The sequence below is a fragment of the Puntigrus tetrazona genome, chromosome 20 (genome assembly GCF_018831695.1).
Source record: "Puntigrus tetrazona isolate hp1 chromosome 20, ASM1883169v1, whole genome shotgun sequence".
Classification (NCBI taxonomy): domain Eukaryota; kingdom Metazoa; phylum Chordata; class Actinopteri; order Cypriniformes; family Cyprinidae; genus Puntigrus; species Puntigrus tetrazona.
Window position 1 is genome coordinate 24660116 of NC_056718.1, and position 17500 is coordinate 24677615.

The 17500-nt window shown below is 33.4% G+C and overlaps 2 protein-coding genes across 2 annotated transcripts in view; both read right to left on the reverse strand.

The window, feature by feature from the left end:
* The window catches only part of disp1 (dispatched homolog 1 (Drosophila)), a 52605-nt gene extending 39658 nt beyond the window's left edge, over window positions 1-12947 (reverse strand). Inside the window, exon 1 of the mRNA XM_043220506.1 lies at window positions 12793-12947. The gene's annotated coding sequence lies outside the window, so the exon portion shown is untranslated. The remainder of the gene's footprint in view (window positions 1-12792) is intronic.
* Window positions 12948-14094: 1147 nt separating this feature from the next.
* Window positions 14095-17500, reverse strand: part of LOC122324925 (MADF and BESS domain-containing protein) — a 3415-nt gene continuing 9 nt past the window's right edge. Inside the window, exons 1-2 of the mRNA XM_043219699.1 lie at window positions 17348-17500; window positions 14095-14707 (exon numbers count right to left, since the gene is read on the reverse strand). The exon at window positions 17348-17500 is cut by the window's right edge and continues 9 nt beyond it. Of these exons, the coding sequence (XP_043075634.1) occupies window positions 14235-14707; window positions 17348-17489 (615 nt within the window). The 5' untranslated portion in view covers window positions 17490-17500 and the 3' untranslated portion in view covers window positions 14095-14234. The remainder of the gene's footprint in view (window positions 14708-17347) is intronic.

A 17500-nucleotide genomic window follows, 5' to 3' on the forward strand; every position in this document is an offset into this window, starting at 1 on the left:
CAGTTTTAACGACGGACGTTTCTTACGAACGCTTGTGTCTTCTCCAGCGCTGTGGATTACTGGGATGTTTTTAAGCATCTGTTTGGACTCCCGTTCTGACGGCACCCATTCACCGCAGAGGATCTATTGCTGAGACACCGATGCAGATCTCGGACGGGCTTCTTTTTTCAGTTTCTGGCCGAAACGTTCCTTTAGTGAAGCGACACTCAACGAGCAGCACGACTAACACTAACTGCATTCGTACGCCAAAGTCCGCCATCCAGTCATTAATGAGTGCATTGATGCAGCTTCTCCTGCACGGGTACCTTCCTCCTTTACAACCGCATCCGAGATCCAGTCGCAGATGTTTACGGCGCGAAGCATGTGGTCCGCATTACAAACCCAAGTCACATCATTAGCATTTTACAGCGGAAAAAAGACAAAAAAAACGCACGCACGGCATTACGAATATGAGTATTTCAGAATAATCGTGACCACTAAGGTCGCAGATATTAAACACCAGCTGTCAGATCTTCCCGAGAAGCGGATCTCGGGCTAACAAGCTCGACTGCCTCGAAAGAACTAAAAGCAGAGAAACCGTTTAACTTGCTCCTTTTGACGTTAAATGAGGCCTAAATCGCATACATCCCGCTAAGAAAGTATTTCAGCCTCGCGTCGCCTGCAGCCTCGGCCAATTACTGCAATGAAGTCTGACGCGCTGATAGTCAGCAGACGTTTCTGGAGGAGCCACGTGGTTGTAGAGGAGGAGGACTGATGAAAACATTTTAATGTTTCGTGCAATGCATGCAATGCAGAATTTCATAATGATTGATGCAAACATTAAAATACAGCACATGAAATGTTGTTTTGCATGATATTTAATCACTTATGTGATACAATAACGGCAATATTTGTATGCATACAGGCCTATGATTAATTTAATAAATATTTTATTATGTAGAAAACCGTTATTCTCTAAATATATGCTTGAGATCATTCAAAGGCTCTAAAAATGAATCCCGGGCTGATGGTATTTTTTGTTGAAACAGGCCAGTCTCAGCTCTCTCACACTAGGGAACGTAATGGGCAAATAAAAACCAAAAAAAAACACACTAACATAATTATGGTTTTCACAATGTAGCTTAATATCATTGAGCCCAGGCGGGCCAGTGATTGATGTCTGCATTGCTCCCATTCCTGAGAGAATCCGTCTCTCTGGATTGACAGGAACGTTTGCCTAGTAAACAGAGACATTCCTCTGACACAGAGCTCTGAGAAACACACACACACACACACACACACACACACACACACACACACACACACACACACACACACGCACGCACACACACACACACACACACACACACACACACACACACACACACACACACACACACACACACACACACACACACACACACACACACACACACACACACACACACACACACACACACACACACACACACACACACACACACACACACACACACACGCACACACACACACACACACACACACACACACACACACACACACATACATTATCATCAGCTCAGAAACACATTACTGTTTAGTTGTCCAGGCAACAAAGCAATGAGAGGTAAAGTATAAGAAAATACATTATATTAGTTATTATTCTACAGGCTATTAGTTGCATTCTCAGTATATATATATATATATATATATATATATATATATATATATATATATATATATATGTGTGTGTGTGTGTGTGTGTGTGTGTGTGTGTGTACTGTATATATATAAATATATGTATGCAGCGTATTGTGCGACCATTAATCATTTTCGATAAACAATTAAATAAATCAATCCATTTATACAAAACTCATTTAAAAGCATTAGTCAATTGAATAAATAAAAATAATGAATAGTGAAATAAATTCTCTTACAAATAACAAATATTTTAAAAACTAAATGCTATATGTATATATATATATTTTATTATATTTATCTTAAATAATTTTTAGTTTATTTTAATTGTTTCTCTTACAAAATCGCTTATTGTGGGAAATAATATTGTAATAAAAATAATAATAATATATATATATATATATATATATATATATATATATATATATATATATATATATATATATATATATATATATTTTTTTTTTTAAGAACAATAATTTAGTTTAATAATAAATAATTAACCAATTGCAGAAAAAAAGACTATTTTAGAACCATTAATGATTTTAAATGCATTGCTTGTATAAAATAAGATCTAATACAGTATCTCGTTGCCAGGAATATTTAAGATAGTAAGACAGTAAAATAAAACGTATTGCCTGTAAAATAAAATTAAAAAATTAATAGTTAATAGTTTAACTACAAAAATATTTCTTCTTGTAGAAAAAAAAAACTATTAATAATTGCAAGAGAAAATATAAAATATTCAAAATCTATAGGACCATTAAAATAAGGGTAATTAATAATTAGAATATGCAAATAAACCAACAGTTTTTGTGTCACAGAAAATTATCCTATTTTTATTTACGTTTATTTTACTGTTTTGCTGTTTAGGATCATTAGTTTCAAGTAAATAAATATTTCCTATAGAAAATGAAACCTGTCTTAGTTCCCGTTGCCATGGTGTTGTTGTGCGGTTGCTAAGGTGATTAACACGTCGCTATGTGGTTTCTACACAGACTCAACACTGTCAGTTTTAATACATGCGTGCTCAAATAAACCTGTGACCAAAGGAAATAAATTATTTAAGGAAAGGAAATCAACACGGACTGAATAAAAGAGCAGACGAATGCCACTGAAAGACCAGAAACACTTCTATTTTGTGTTTTTGAGAAGGTCATCCACGACACGAAGAGCGCTACGGCTGCAAACTACGGACAATAATGCGAATAAAAGAAGGAAAAAACAAAGGAGGAACACCTGGATGTGAATGAACAAGGCTCTTTCACTTTATAAATTCCCTCGGTTAGGAAGCCTGTCGGCTAATTGGGGTTTTAGAGGAAGTCAAAGACGAAGCGGTTCAAAAGAAACGAAGCAGAATCTCTTTCTAGAGTTCAAGGTGAAGCTCAAAGTCGTGGTGAGGTCGACCACGCAAAAAAACAAAGAGGCTTTCAGCGCTAAAAATTAAAATGCGTGCACTCATAGAGTCTAAAACGAAGATTCGATGAAAGGATGCAGACGAGGTCGTTTCTTCATCCGATTTGGAGAAACGGCATTACAGTGAATGGGTGCCGTCAGAAGGAACGCATGCAGTTCAAAACGCATTATAAACGCTTCCTCCTTCCTCTCCCGATTCAGACTCCTTTTTCGCTGGAAGAAGCGTTATTATAGACTTTAGTTGCTAACGGTAACTGTTAGGCTGGAGTGAGACGTTTTTCAATCGGCTCTCTTTCTGACGGCACCCATTCACTTCCATTGCCGAGACACCGATGCAGAGACGCATATCTACATATCTCATCTACATCTCGGATTTATTTACTTTTCGTCAGATCTTCATTTTAAGAGTGAGCTTTACCTGACAAAGACCGGATCGATTTCCCAGAAGCGGCTTTAAAAGATTCACGCATAAAACAGACTCGTACGCCGCTTCCCTTACCGTCCAGGGAAAGGTATTCTGCGGATGCATCAAAGATGTTTTAATTCGGATCGCTCCTGATCTTCGCCCTCTAATATCTCAGTCTGGCTTGGATTTGATCGTTAGTTAGTTAGTTAGTTAGTTGGAAATGTTGCGTTGCGATTTGGGGAAAAATAAACATTTGTCGCCATTTCATGCTTTTGGAATATGAGAGATGAAACATTTGTATGCATTTGACAGAAAGACGCTGTAAATACGAATGCTTTTCAAATGAAATAAAACACGTTAGGGCAAGTAAAATAATAAAATAAAATAAAACTATATTTTTTTGTCTTACAGAAAATTAATAATAATTATAATAATTTAATTATAATTAAATTAAATTATTATTATTATTACTATTATTATTAATAATAATAATAATAATAATTTGAATTAAAATAATAAATAAATAAAAAGCCTACAGAACCATTCAAAACTAAACATTTCTTATAGAAAATAAGCCAATTTAAGGGCCATTAATAATAATAAAAACAAATATGCAAACAATAAATAATAATAATAATAATAATAATAATAATTAAATAAATATATAGAAAATGAAACCTGTTTTAGAACTATGAATAATGGTAATTAAAAAAAGATAAAATAGAAAACAAAGACTATTTTAGGTCAATTACGACTTTAAATTATTAAGCATTTTGTATAGAAAATAAGTATTTTTAAGAGTCATTAATAATTAAAATAAACTATTTTTTTGTCTCGCAGAAAATGGGTCATTAATAAATTCAATAAATACTTCTTATAGAAAAACCTGTTTTATGCTTTGTTAATGGTCCTACAGCATGCTTTTTATAATAATCTAAACGAGTAAAAACATTTCAAATGAAAATGAATTTCAGCACCAATTGTAGAACTCAAAATATATATATATCTATATATACACACACACACACACACACACACACACACAAACACTACCATAAAGTACATTTCTAGCCTAAGAAGTGAGTGCTAAGTTGGCTTTTAATCGAGAAAGAGTGCCAGGAAAAGTACTTACCAAAGAATATCAGGTCATGAACGCCGGTTTAAGGTTATACTTCCAAGGAATAATGAATTAGTCTAAAACTGAAAAGCACTCGTCCAGGTGAAGCTCCACTGCTCGCGAGCCCAAGCACGTTCGTCTTTCACAAATCCTTGACTTTTCCCCCCAATCTAAAGCCAGACCTAACCGATATTTATTCCTGCGGTTCTCGGCTTCGAGAGCGCCCTTAGACGCTTGCGTGCATCTCCAGTGTCGCTATGCGGTTGCTAGGGTGTTGCTAAGTGCGCGTTGGTACGTTGCTAGGCGGTGACCATAAAGGTGTTTTTGCATGTTGCTTTGAAACAAAAAGAAATGCTTATATAGAAAATAAAACCTATTTTAAGACAAGTAATATAAAAGAGCATGGGAACATTTTTGGGCCAATATTATATTTAATAAAATATACATTTTATTAAATATTAATATTAATTGATATATTTAATAAAATATATATATATATATATATATTATTTATTAAATATTAATATTAATTAATATATTTAATAAAATAAATCAATAATTTAATAAATAAATTATATTTTAATAAATAAATAATAAAGCCTATTTTAGCACTGTTGATAGTTTTACATTAATAAATAAATATTTTAGGAGGAATATTTAAGCATTATGTTAATTTTTATAGGAATAAGGATTTTAGAGGAATATTTTAGCATTAAATAAATTAATTAAACTTCTCTTAAATAAAATGAAGTATGTTTTAGGACCGTTTATACTTAGATATAATATTTTCTTATTTACCACAAATCCTATTTTAAGACCGTTGTGTTTAAATGACAAAATTATATATTTTGTTATAGAAAACTAAGCGTATTTTAGGACTTAATTTAAAAAATTGAAACACCGAAAACTTAAAAAATAAGATTTTTTTGGGGGTAAGCGGTTGCAAAAATTTTTTAGCCACATTTAAATAAAAAACGAATTCAGCCGACTAACTTTTAACACGTTTTTATTTTATTTCGTTTTTTTTAATTGCCTAAATAAACGGTTCTAAAACAGCTTACCTTGACAAAACAGTGTACTACTTCACAACCAATTACGTTTATGAATAAAGAAATATATTTCGAACAACTAAAATAGCTCGAGGACGATTTATTCTTTTAATTCTCGTCGTTTCCTCCTCCATAAACCGCTCCGGATGGAAGCATCTGCTAAATGCATGAAGGTGAACGTGAAAGAAGTCGCTGGCATAAATCTCACACGCCGAGGTTTGAGCAGGAAGATTTACTGAAAGGGTCGAAAACGCGAAACGAGCACGGTTCCTCGAAGCCTTCCTCGGCCCGTCTCCGTCCAGATCTGTCCTCTGCTCAGAGCCCAACGCTGCCCAGCAAACATGACTCGCGTTTGCACATTTTTCCAATTTATCTCATTGAATTAAGGCCGCAGACTTCTGGACGCTGCACGAGACCCTGAGCGGAGCCATCCGTCTTCAAGACGTCGGCTGAGAGCGTGATGGATGTGAACAGGTTGCGAGGGAAGCTGCGTTTTCAGGAGGAAGGTCAGCGCTCCTCGAGGACGCCACAATCGGGCTTTGGCTTCTTCCCGCTCGTGCTAAATTTAGCTCGCTAAAGCCGATGAAATGCGCTTTGAAAGGCTTATTTGATCAAGATTTCGCATTTTAAATTACTTTAACCTATCCTGCTGAAATTAATTTAAAAAAAATCTATTAATTAATATTTAATAATATTTTTTAAAAAAATTACAAAAACAAAATGACCGTATTTTATTAAATTAATAAAACGCAAAATATGAATATAAACTGGAATAAGTTACATTAACAAGAGAAGGCTTGAGTAAAATATAAATATTTGATGCAAAACAGACTAAACAAATAATAATAATAATAATAATAATAATAATAATAATAATAAAAACAAAAGTACAAAAATTAAAAACAGAAGCAAACTACAACTAAAATGAACATAAAATCAAGCTAAACCATATTAGACTATTGTTTATTGTTTATTATTATTATTATAGATATTATAATACACATATATATATATATATATATATATATATATATATATATATATATATATAGATACTAGACATTTTTGGAATTTTAAGCATTTAAAGTAATTAATAGTGCTAATGTATACATATATATATATATATATATATATATATATATATATATATATATATTTTATTTATTTATTTTTTTATTTATGCTAAAATGATTACATTTTATAAGAAAATAAATGTTTTTATTTTATGGTTTTTATTTAATACATTTTATGTAATGTTATTTAACATGAAATTGTTTAAAATTCCTAATTACTAACTAAAATAAAAAAAAAAATAGTAAATAAAAAAAATAGTAAATAAAGTATTTTTGTGCTAAATAACATCAAAACATAAAAAAAGTGTTCAGAATAATATTTGGGGCCCGTTACACTTCGATACGGCGAGCAGCTGAACTCGAGCGGCTTTACGAAGCAGAAACCTTTCGGTTCACCTGGATGCCATTTCCCCCCTGTTTCCTCGCCTCGGGGAAAGAAAATGTTTTGTAGCAACGGTCAAAGAAGAACCTCCGGCGGTATTTCACGTAATGCGCTCCGACAACTCAATCCAGGCCGGTGACGTTTTGGGGTGATAAAAAGGAAAAAAAAAGAAAGAAAAAAAGTGGAACTAATACACAACACCTGTTTGTGCTCAACGTGGAAGTCAGCTTCGTGACAGCTGTGTGACGCTGAGCGACCGCTCGAAGGAAACCAGAGACCAGAGAAGCCGATGGGTGCCAGCAGCAAGGACGCAGTCAACTGATCAAATGCTGGCTATATGTGACACTTAGATATTAGACCAACAAGCTCATAATTACTGCAGTTTAAACAGTTGCAAAGTAAACTATAAACAGAAATGCACTTGTTTTTAATTATAGATAGTCCTTTATTTAAGGTTCATTAATAAGCTAAATAGGCTTTAGGGTTTATTTGATATTTATTCATCCATTTAAAATTAATGAATGTCCTAAAATAAGCTTTGTGCATTTATTGATTTATATATATATATATATATATATATATATATATATAATATATATGTAACTGTCCTAAAACCGGCTTAATTTTCCCTTAATTCATTTAAAATGATTAAAGGAACTAAGGGATTTATTTAAAAATAAATAAATAAATAAATACTATATTATTATTGTTATTAAATATAATAATAAATGGTATTAAAATAGGCTTACAACTATTTCTTTCATTTATAAAGCATAACGGAAAATCATAAAAATAAATAAATTAAAAATGTATTTAAAATTATTTAATTATCTAAAATAGGCATTATTTTGTATAAGAATTTTTTTAAATAAAATTATTAATGTATTAAAATATTAATTTTATTATTGAAAAAGCCAAAATTGCATATAATATGTGTATACATACATATAAAGATAGGAGATCGCTTTATTATACTTTTTTTCTTTGATTCTTTAATGAGTGAAAAGTTTAAAACAGAAATAATTTTAGTCTACACCGCCGCTTTTTATCCATTGAACACATCCGTCCTTAATAAAAATATTAACTGCTTTAAAAAGAAAAAAGCATTGCTGAACCCTGAACAATAGTGTGTACTGTAACACGAAAATATCCATTTTAACTTTTAATTCATCAAAAATACTATTGTTTATTATTATTAATTATAGATATTATATATACTAGAACTTTTTGGAATTTTAAGCATTTAAAGTAATTAATAGTCCTAATAATATATAATATATATATATATATATATATATATATATATATATATATATATATATATATATATATATATATACACATAAAATGATTTAATTTTATAAGAAAATAAATGTTTTTATTTTATGATTTCTATTTAATACATTTTATGTATGTTATTTAACATGAAATTGTTTAAAACTCCTAATTAATATGAAAAAAGAAAATAATTAATAAAAAGTATTTTTTATACCAAAAATGCTAAAAAAAAAAGTGCATCCGTTTCCAACATTGATTATAAACTGGTATATAACCGTAATTTCTGAACAGGAGCGATGCTGTAAGTTCAGCTTTGCTTCACGACACTTTTTCACGTCAATCTGGAGATAACTTTCCGCAGGGTGCATCGTATCTAAAAGAAAACTGGAGCTAATGACTCATTTCCTCGGGTTCTTATGTGATTCAGCTGCCAGCGTTCGGGTTGCATTAGTAACTCAACCTGGCGCTACGAGCAGCTACCGCTAGCAAAGGTCAAGACCACATCAGCCGGGGTCAAACCCGCTTCCAGCGACCCGAGTCTGGCCCGACTTCACCCACCGACTCAGAGAGCGGCTCAGAAGCATGAAACCGGTGCGGTCTGTGACAAAAAAAATCAATCAATCGATTCAGGCATGCATCGTTCCCTGGAAGAGAACCGAACAGGGCATTAAAAACGGAGCTGTCGAATTAAAAGCGTGTCCGGATCAAGAATCTAAAAGGATTTATTAAACGCTTTGTGAGCGCCGCGCATGCAAACATGCGAAAAATGATATTCTGGCACCTATGCAATGGCTTTTTTGTTTTTCACATTAATTGCAGACGCTGAGGTATCAGCTTTATACGAAAGTGAGCCACATTCGGTTTTAATGCACGCAACATTCGACATTTTGGGTTTCACCACCACTTCGCGTTCTTCAGGACACAGAAGACATAAATGAAGGACGCTACCGAAGGTGATTTCACACACGTTCGGGTCCGAGCTATTAAACAGCTGGCCGTCCTCGTCCTCGCAGAAGTGTCTCCTAACGGTCGTCATGTCCTTAAAAGTGTCCGAGGGGGGCGAAGCGTTCAGGTGAAACGTCAAGGAAAGGTGCAGCAGAAGAGAAGAACGTACGCTCTGTCCCCGATCGCTTTCACAGCCCAGAGCTCACAGGACAGCATCTGTTTTCCTTCTTGATTTTTATACCTTTTGGAGCGCACTGCGCGAGCGGAAAGAGAAACCCAGCCGGTCGCCGGCCGACGAGAGGGGGACACGAGTGACAGATCACCGGGCCTGTGTCTGGAGATCGCATTTCCAGGTCTCCGTGCAGGCCGCCGCCGTTTACCCTCATCCAGAGTAGAGAGCGAATAAAAGCACAAGCGCGCCGGAGGCTCATGTGGTCATGTTTCACGTGAGGAACGTGTTAGTAAAGCGGCACCCTCTTGTGGATGAGCTCGGGTGTGAATCTGACCCGAAACATGTCCAGGGCACACTTCAGAAAAAAATATAGAAATAATAAAAAAAAATAATTTATATATATTTATATATATATATATATATATTTATATATATATATATATATATATATATATATATATATATATATATATATATATATATATATATATATATATATATATATATATATATATATATATATATATATATATATATATATATATATATATATATAATATTTTTAATATAATATATTAATAATATATAATAATAATATATATTATTATATATTATTATATATATATATTATATATATATATAATAATATATATTAATATAATTACTAATAATAATAATAATTAATAATAATAATAATAATAATAATAATATTATTATTATTATTATATATATATATAATTAATCATGTTGATAATAATATTAATAAATGAATTAATTATAATAATAATATTATTATTATTACTACTACTATTATTTACATATATATATATATATATATATATATATATATATATAATTATAATAATATTATTATTATAATAATTATAATAATGAATTAATTATAATAATATTATTATTACTATATATATATATATATATATATATATATATATATATATATATATATATATATATATATATATAATATATAAAAAAAATAATCTCAATCACAATCAATTATATTAATAGATATGTTTCCTGTCATGCTTTCTGTCAATTATATGCATATATAATTTTGTAAATATTGCAATAATAATGCTCATTCTAATATGTAAATTTAACAGCATATATATATAAAAACATACATATATAGCATATAAATTATATTCATAGAATATAATTCATTAGTGTGAGTGAGTATTGTTTGTGCAGTAAGGCAAAGACAAATAAAAAATTAAACAATGTATTTAAATAAATCTAAATGTTTCTGCTTTATAAAAATGCGAATAAATAATTGGGGATAAATGTAATTAACGTCCATGTCGACATTTTAATGACTTCCTTAAAGTCTTAAAACAAGCACTCTGTAATAATTTCTGGCTCATTACGACCTGAACGCGTTTACTCAAAAAACAGCTCCTAAAAATCTGAGAAGACTCAAACGGTGACCTGAAGTGCTCATCTAAACAGAAAGCAGCACTAGACGGGCCTGTCCTGCGCACACAAACGGCTTTCTATAGAAAACAGGCAACAGTGCTTCTCTTTTTTTTGGCCGCTTTCAGGCTTGAGGGAAAAAAATCATTTTGTCAAGTTCAATTACGCTCCCATTTCATTGCATTTTTCATCGCGAGCGCCTCGCGGTCCACGGCCAGCTCTATAACAGCGCGCACGGGGAGATGAGCGGAAAAGCCCTGAACGTCCAGCGCCGACCCTCTCGGACGCACACGCTCTCGTTTTTCGGCGTCCCGTGAAGGCCGTGAAGTATTGCAGCAAACAACGGGGGGAAATTAATCAGTGAGCCAGGTGCAGCAGAGATGAGCTGAACCCAAGACGTTCCCAGACACTGTACATCAGCCGGAGAGACGAGGCCGTTTCAGTGAAACACTTCCAGTCTGGCTCAGCAGCGAGTCAAACGGCCACATAATATACACGCTTCTGTGATCCGCGTCGTTCTAGAGTACATGAAGGGACACGGAGACACGGAACGAAAGCCACGGACTCATCTGCTCTCAGAAACAGCAAGCACTGAGGAAATATAATCACGCAACATCATCTATATCGAAATTTCAATGAGTTTTCAACACCTGCGATGTTAAATTGCTCAATATAACATAAGAAATTCTATTAATAAACTTCAAATGAGTCTGATAAATTATTTATATTTATATTAGGACATTTTATTTATATATATATATATATATATATATATATATATATATATATATATATATATATATATATATAAAAAATTTTTTTTTTTCTATTACAGTAATATACATTTGGTGGGAAAATTTATGAAATGAAAGTGTCTTGAAAATGCAAAATCTTAATAGTTTTAAAAACAACCTTCTTTTAATTTCACCGAGCATAAAATACAGTTTCTCATTTAATTCCTGGGTAAAATGAGTTCTACAAAATCATCACAATAATTCCATAAAAGAAAAATAAAAGGTCTAACGATTTAAAAAAATATAATAATAATATAATAATAATAATAATAAAAATAATAATAAATAAATAATAAATATATATATATATATATATATATATATATATATATATATATATATATATATTATATATATATAATTTATTTATATTTATTAAATTTACATATATATATATATATATATATATATATATATAAATGATACTTTTGATTACATGCATGAGTTGTGTCGGAACGTGATTAAAAATGTAATTATTAAACAATTACATACTCGACTGAGTATAAAACAGTACACTTTTCGCAAAACGTTCTCCTTTCTGTGTTTGAACCCGAATATCGTGAATATAAACGTGTTTTTTTTTTTTTTTTTACAAGTTTTTCACTCTTTGACAACAATCTTCATGAGGATTTATGTTAAAGCACGGGGGTATGCGCTGCAAGTTTTCTCTGGTGGGAAGAGTACACACACACACACACACACACACACACACACACACACACACACACAAACAAACACAGTCCTGTATAACAATACCGCATCCCTCCTCTACAACACAACTCAACACAAGCATCACATCCACACACACACACACACACACACACACACACACACACACACACACACACACAACACACAGCCTCAGAGCTCCGCGTCGAAACCCGCGAGAAACGCGCCGACGACACCGAAAAGTTGCGCAGCAGCCAGCAGAACGGAACGGAACGGAACCGAGCGAGAACCGCGGCGTCCTCTCCGCTTTCCAGACGCGCCTGCGTCATAAAGGACAGGCGGCGCGTCACGACGGATCAAAGACACAAAGTAACGGCGGCGGCGCGCCAAAAGCGTCTTACCTCAACGCGAGCTCGAGCGCGTCTGGCGGCCGTTTGGCGTCTAAACTCGCGGATAACGTGAGACGGGGCCGGTTGGTTGGCTGCTCGCTCGGGTGGGAAGGTGGGAAGGAACTACAGGAAGTGAGGGGCAGATCCAGGGAACGTTCACTCGGGACCTGCGCAGATCAGCCGGACACAACACAACGCTCGGGCCGTGTCTCAAATAACACGCTCCCGTACTACACGTGCCGTTTGAGAAGAGCGTTCACTGTGCGCGGTACTCTGAACGCGTTTCTCTGTCCTGTGCTTCATAAAGGCCTTGTGTGGCGTTGTAGTTCGCGGAATAGCGTGCAGCACGTACTGCATACTATTTATTAAATATTAAATCATACACATTTGTTATAAACCATTTTTTATTTCAATAGGGAGCAAAACCAATATTACCATAAATACTACAATTTTTAATATATATATATATATATATATAGCATCTTTTTTAGACTATGATTTATTATTTAGTATGAAATTTAATGCATATCATACATTTAAAAAAACGAATTGTGTTATGAAATATATATTTTTAGGAAGTTGTATATATGGTGTGTGTGATTTTATAAATTAAATGCAAAAAGATTTAATTATGCTGTTATGTTTTTAATAGATGATAAAAGAGATAATTATATAAATTATTAATTATAAATCATTATTAAATATATATTTTAATACTATAATGTTTTATATATCTATATATCTATATATATAAAAACACAAGGTATCAATTTTATGCATGTTTATGCATTAATTTGTACCATGTTTTACTGAAAAATTTAGACTAGTTCATTTAAATAATAATAATAATAAATGTGAATTAATAAAAATCTAATAAAAAGTTTTATTTTCTATTTAAACAATTTTTTAATTAGTTGATGCACCAAAAGAACTAAAACTAATAAAACTATAAATAACTATGCAGACATTTAAAAAAAAAAAAAAAAAAACTTCCAAATGTGTCAAAACAACTAAATAGCTAAAAGAATTTTTTTTTATATATATACATAATAAAAAAAATAGATATATATATATAATATATTTTTATATATATATATTTATATATATATATATATATATATATATATATATATATATATATATATATATATATATATATATATATATAAAAAAATAAAAACTACAAGAGTATCTAAATTGTATTAAAATAACACAACCTGTGAAATAATACACCCCCAAATGAATGTTTTTGAGGCCAGTTTTTTTTGGTTTTGAGAGTAACTGGTACGTTTCCAGACACAAACATCACCCTCGTAGTGCACATGTCCGTTTAATCATTGATCTCCGACGAAACAAACATCTACCAGCATCGATACAATATGTTATGAATGTTAAAAAACGCAGTGGATAGAATTTCAATAAAAGATAGAAAAATATTAAGAAACTATAGAGCATCACTTGAACTCGGCCTCGTACAGCAGCTGGTGGATTTTTAACTTGACGGCGCTCTTCTTGGCGTAAGGCAGCCGCCTGAGATACGGCAGTAAACTGAACAAGAACATCTCGTCCTCCAAGTCCTCGTTGGCCTCCATCTGCCACTTCCTCTTGCGTCCCGACCCCTGCGACCCCGAGGCGGAGTAGTGCGAGGATCCGTCCAGCATCCCGTGGTCGCCCTCAAAGTCCTGCACCACAAACGCCGGGTTGCCGTCCGCCGTCCTCTCCTCCTCCTTGTCCTCTTCGTCCCGGTCCTCCTCGGGCTCGTCGGCGGCCAGCGACCGCGACTGGATGAACGGCGTCAGGAAGGACATCTGCCAGCTGTACTTCCAGCTGCGGTGGGACGTCCCCGAGGCTCGCCGCCGCTGCTCCGCACGCTTGTCTTTGATGAACATGTCCCGCAAGCTCTTCCACCTCCTGCGGCAGTCCTCTTCTGCGCACAGAATACGTAAGACAAAGCGGTTATTCCGAGCCAAAACGAAAATTCGATCATTAAATCGCTTTCTCAAACGTCCGAACTTCGTCTCCGGGACACAATTTGAGACGTTTCTGATGAAAACCATGGAAATTTTGTATGGAAAGTAAACGAAAACGGCGACTTTATTTAACGATTTAAAGTCACCGTAACGGCGTGCGTCCACCGGATCGGTAAAACGGAGCTACGGTGGCTTCACTGTGCCAAATCTCTGAATAAAATTTTCGTTTTCCCTTCCATAAAAACAAAAACAAAATCACAAAATGCTCATTTTGGGGTGGAGCCACCCTTTTTCCGTCACAATTTCCGAACAAGCTCGCGATTAGCGTTACGTAACGGTGTTACATTGCATCGTAAGCTTGCATTTTGGTTGAAAATCTTTCCCAAACGTCCAAACTTCGTCTTCGGGACACAATTTGAGACGTTTCCGATGAAAACCATGGAAATTTTGTAAAGTAAACGAAAACGACGACTTTATTTAACGATTTAAAGTCACCGTAACAGCGTGCGTCCACCGGATCGGTAAAACGACGCTACGGTGGCTTCGCTGTGCCAAATCTCTGAATAAAATTTTCGTTTTCCCTTCCATAAAAACAAAAACAAAATCACAAAATGCTCATTTTGGGGTGGAGCCACCCTTTTTCCGTCACAATTTCCGAACAAGCTCGCGATTAGTCGTTACGTAACGGCGTTACATTGCACCATAAGCTTGCATTTTGGTTGAAAATATTTCCCAAATGTCCAAACTTCGTCTTCAGGACACAATTTGAGACGTTTCCGATGAAAACCATGGAAATTTTGTAAAGTAAACGAAAACGACGACTTTATTTAACGATTTAAAGTCACCGTAATGGCGTGCGTCCACCGGATCCGTAAAACGACGCTACGGTGGCTTCGCTGTGCCAAATCTTTGCATTAAATTTAAGTTTTCCCTTCCATAAAAACAAAAGCTAATTTTGGGGTGGAGCCACCCTTTTTCGTCACAATTTCCGAACAAGCTCGCGATTAGCCGTTACGTTGCATCGTAAGCTTGCATTTTGGTTGAAAATCTTTCCCAAACGTCCAAACTTCGTCTTCAGGACACAATTTAAGATGATTCTGATGAAAACCAGGAGGCTCGCGACTAGGGAAAAGGAAAATCTGTAGACGGAAAAGTTCTTCGTAAGAAAACGTTTATTTACTATTTATATCGTTTTTTTTAAGACGTCTAATATTTTGACACTTGGTTTCCACGATCAAAATGTTTTTACGAACTAAATGAAAGCGCGTAGGCCTTCCTGCTTTATCTTGCCGTTTTATTATGGTGGCGTAAAATTGTCTTAAATTAAAAATAATAATAATAATAATAATAATAATAGTCACTTATTGCAATTATTTATGAGGCAAAAAGTTGTTATGGTGATTATTATATGTATGTATGTGTATATATATATATATATATATATATATATATATATATATATATATATATATATATATATATATAAATGGTATTGGAAAAGTGCATCACAATTTTTAAGTATATGCAAAAAAAATAGTGATTATTAAAAACAGACATTGCAATAAACAAAAAAGGGAAATATGCTTAATTACGAAGAAATAATGCATTGCATAATGAGCTAAAGTTAACAATAATCATAAAACGTTTCATTTAATATAATTAACAATAAATCTTTCAGTTATTAATGTAGTAATTTATGCATATCTACATTGAAATCATAATATAACTAACAATACATTTTACAATAATCAATCAATAGTGATTTATGCATACTGATTAATAACAATAAATCTTTTTTATTACTACAGTTAATTATATTAGCTATTATATAAGAAACACATTTCACAATTATAAATTAATGAATCTCACAATTATCAATGAACAGCAATGTAAGCACAAGTATGTATAATGTTAATAACATTAAAATTGCATAAGAAATATTGAAAAAAAATTATTGCATGGAAAAAAATTATATATTTATGTGTTAGGTCTTAATTTACAACGTGTAACAGTGAATATATAAAACTTTACCAGCATATTAAAAAAATATTCAATCACATATTTAGCAAATTAAATTTTAATTAAACTTAAAACTTAATTAGCCCTAGGCACGTATTCTTTTATGCATAAAGCATCCAAAAAGTAAGCACGCGCGTGCATCATACTTTGCAAATATATATATACACTAAACCTGTTCAACTTTATTCATTATGATTTACTGCACAAAAACAAATCTGACTGTCGCATCTCTATCGAAAAGGACGGCTTTGTGCATCGGAGGACCTCACGCAGTAGTAACGCGGAGCACAAACTCAATAAACTTTCAATGAAATCAAATCCCACTTGCTGTGCAGACCACCAAACTCGAGACAACTCGCGCTCGCGTGCGGTTAAGTGTCATAACTAGCCGACTAACCCACCCGACGCCTTTTCAACTCGAATACGAGCTCTGCTAGTTCTGTGATGAGACGGAAACAGCACTCGTTAGATATAAATCTTCAAATCTGGATTCCTGTTAGCCTGCTCTGCGAGAAGCTAACAGCACACAGCTAGCAGTTTAGTGAGCAACAAGCAACTTAAGAAAGCGCCACGCTCACCTGGAATTTCAACTTGCAGACTCACGGCTCTCCATGCTTTGGCTTTCCTGGCGGCGTCTTTATATGAATTTATTGTAGAATTGTATAACTCGGGATAGTCGGACACCGCTGCTATTAACCTCTCCTCCATTGTTGTTAGCATTGGGCAGCAAG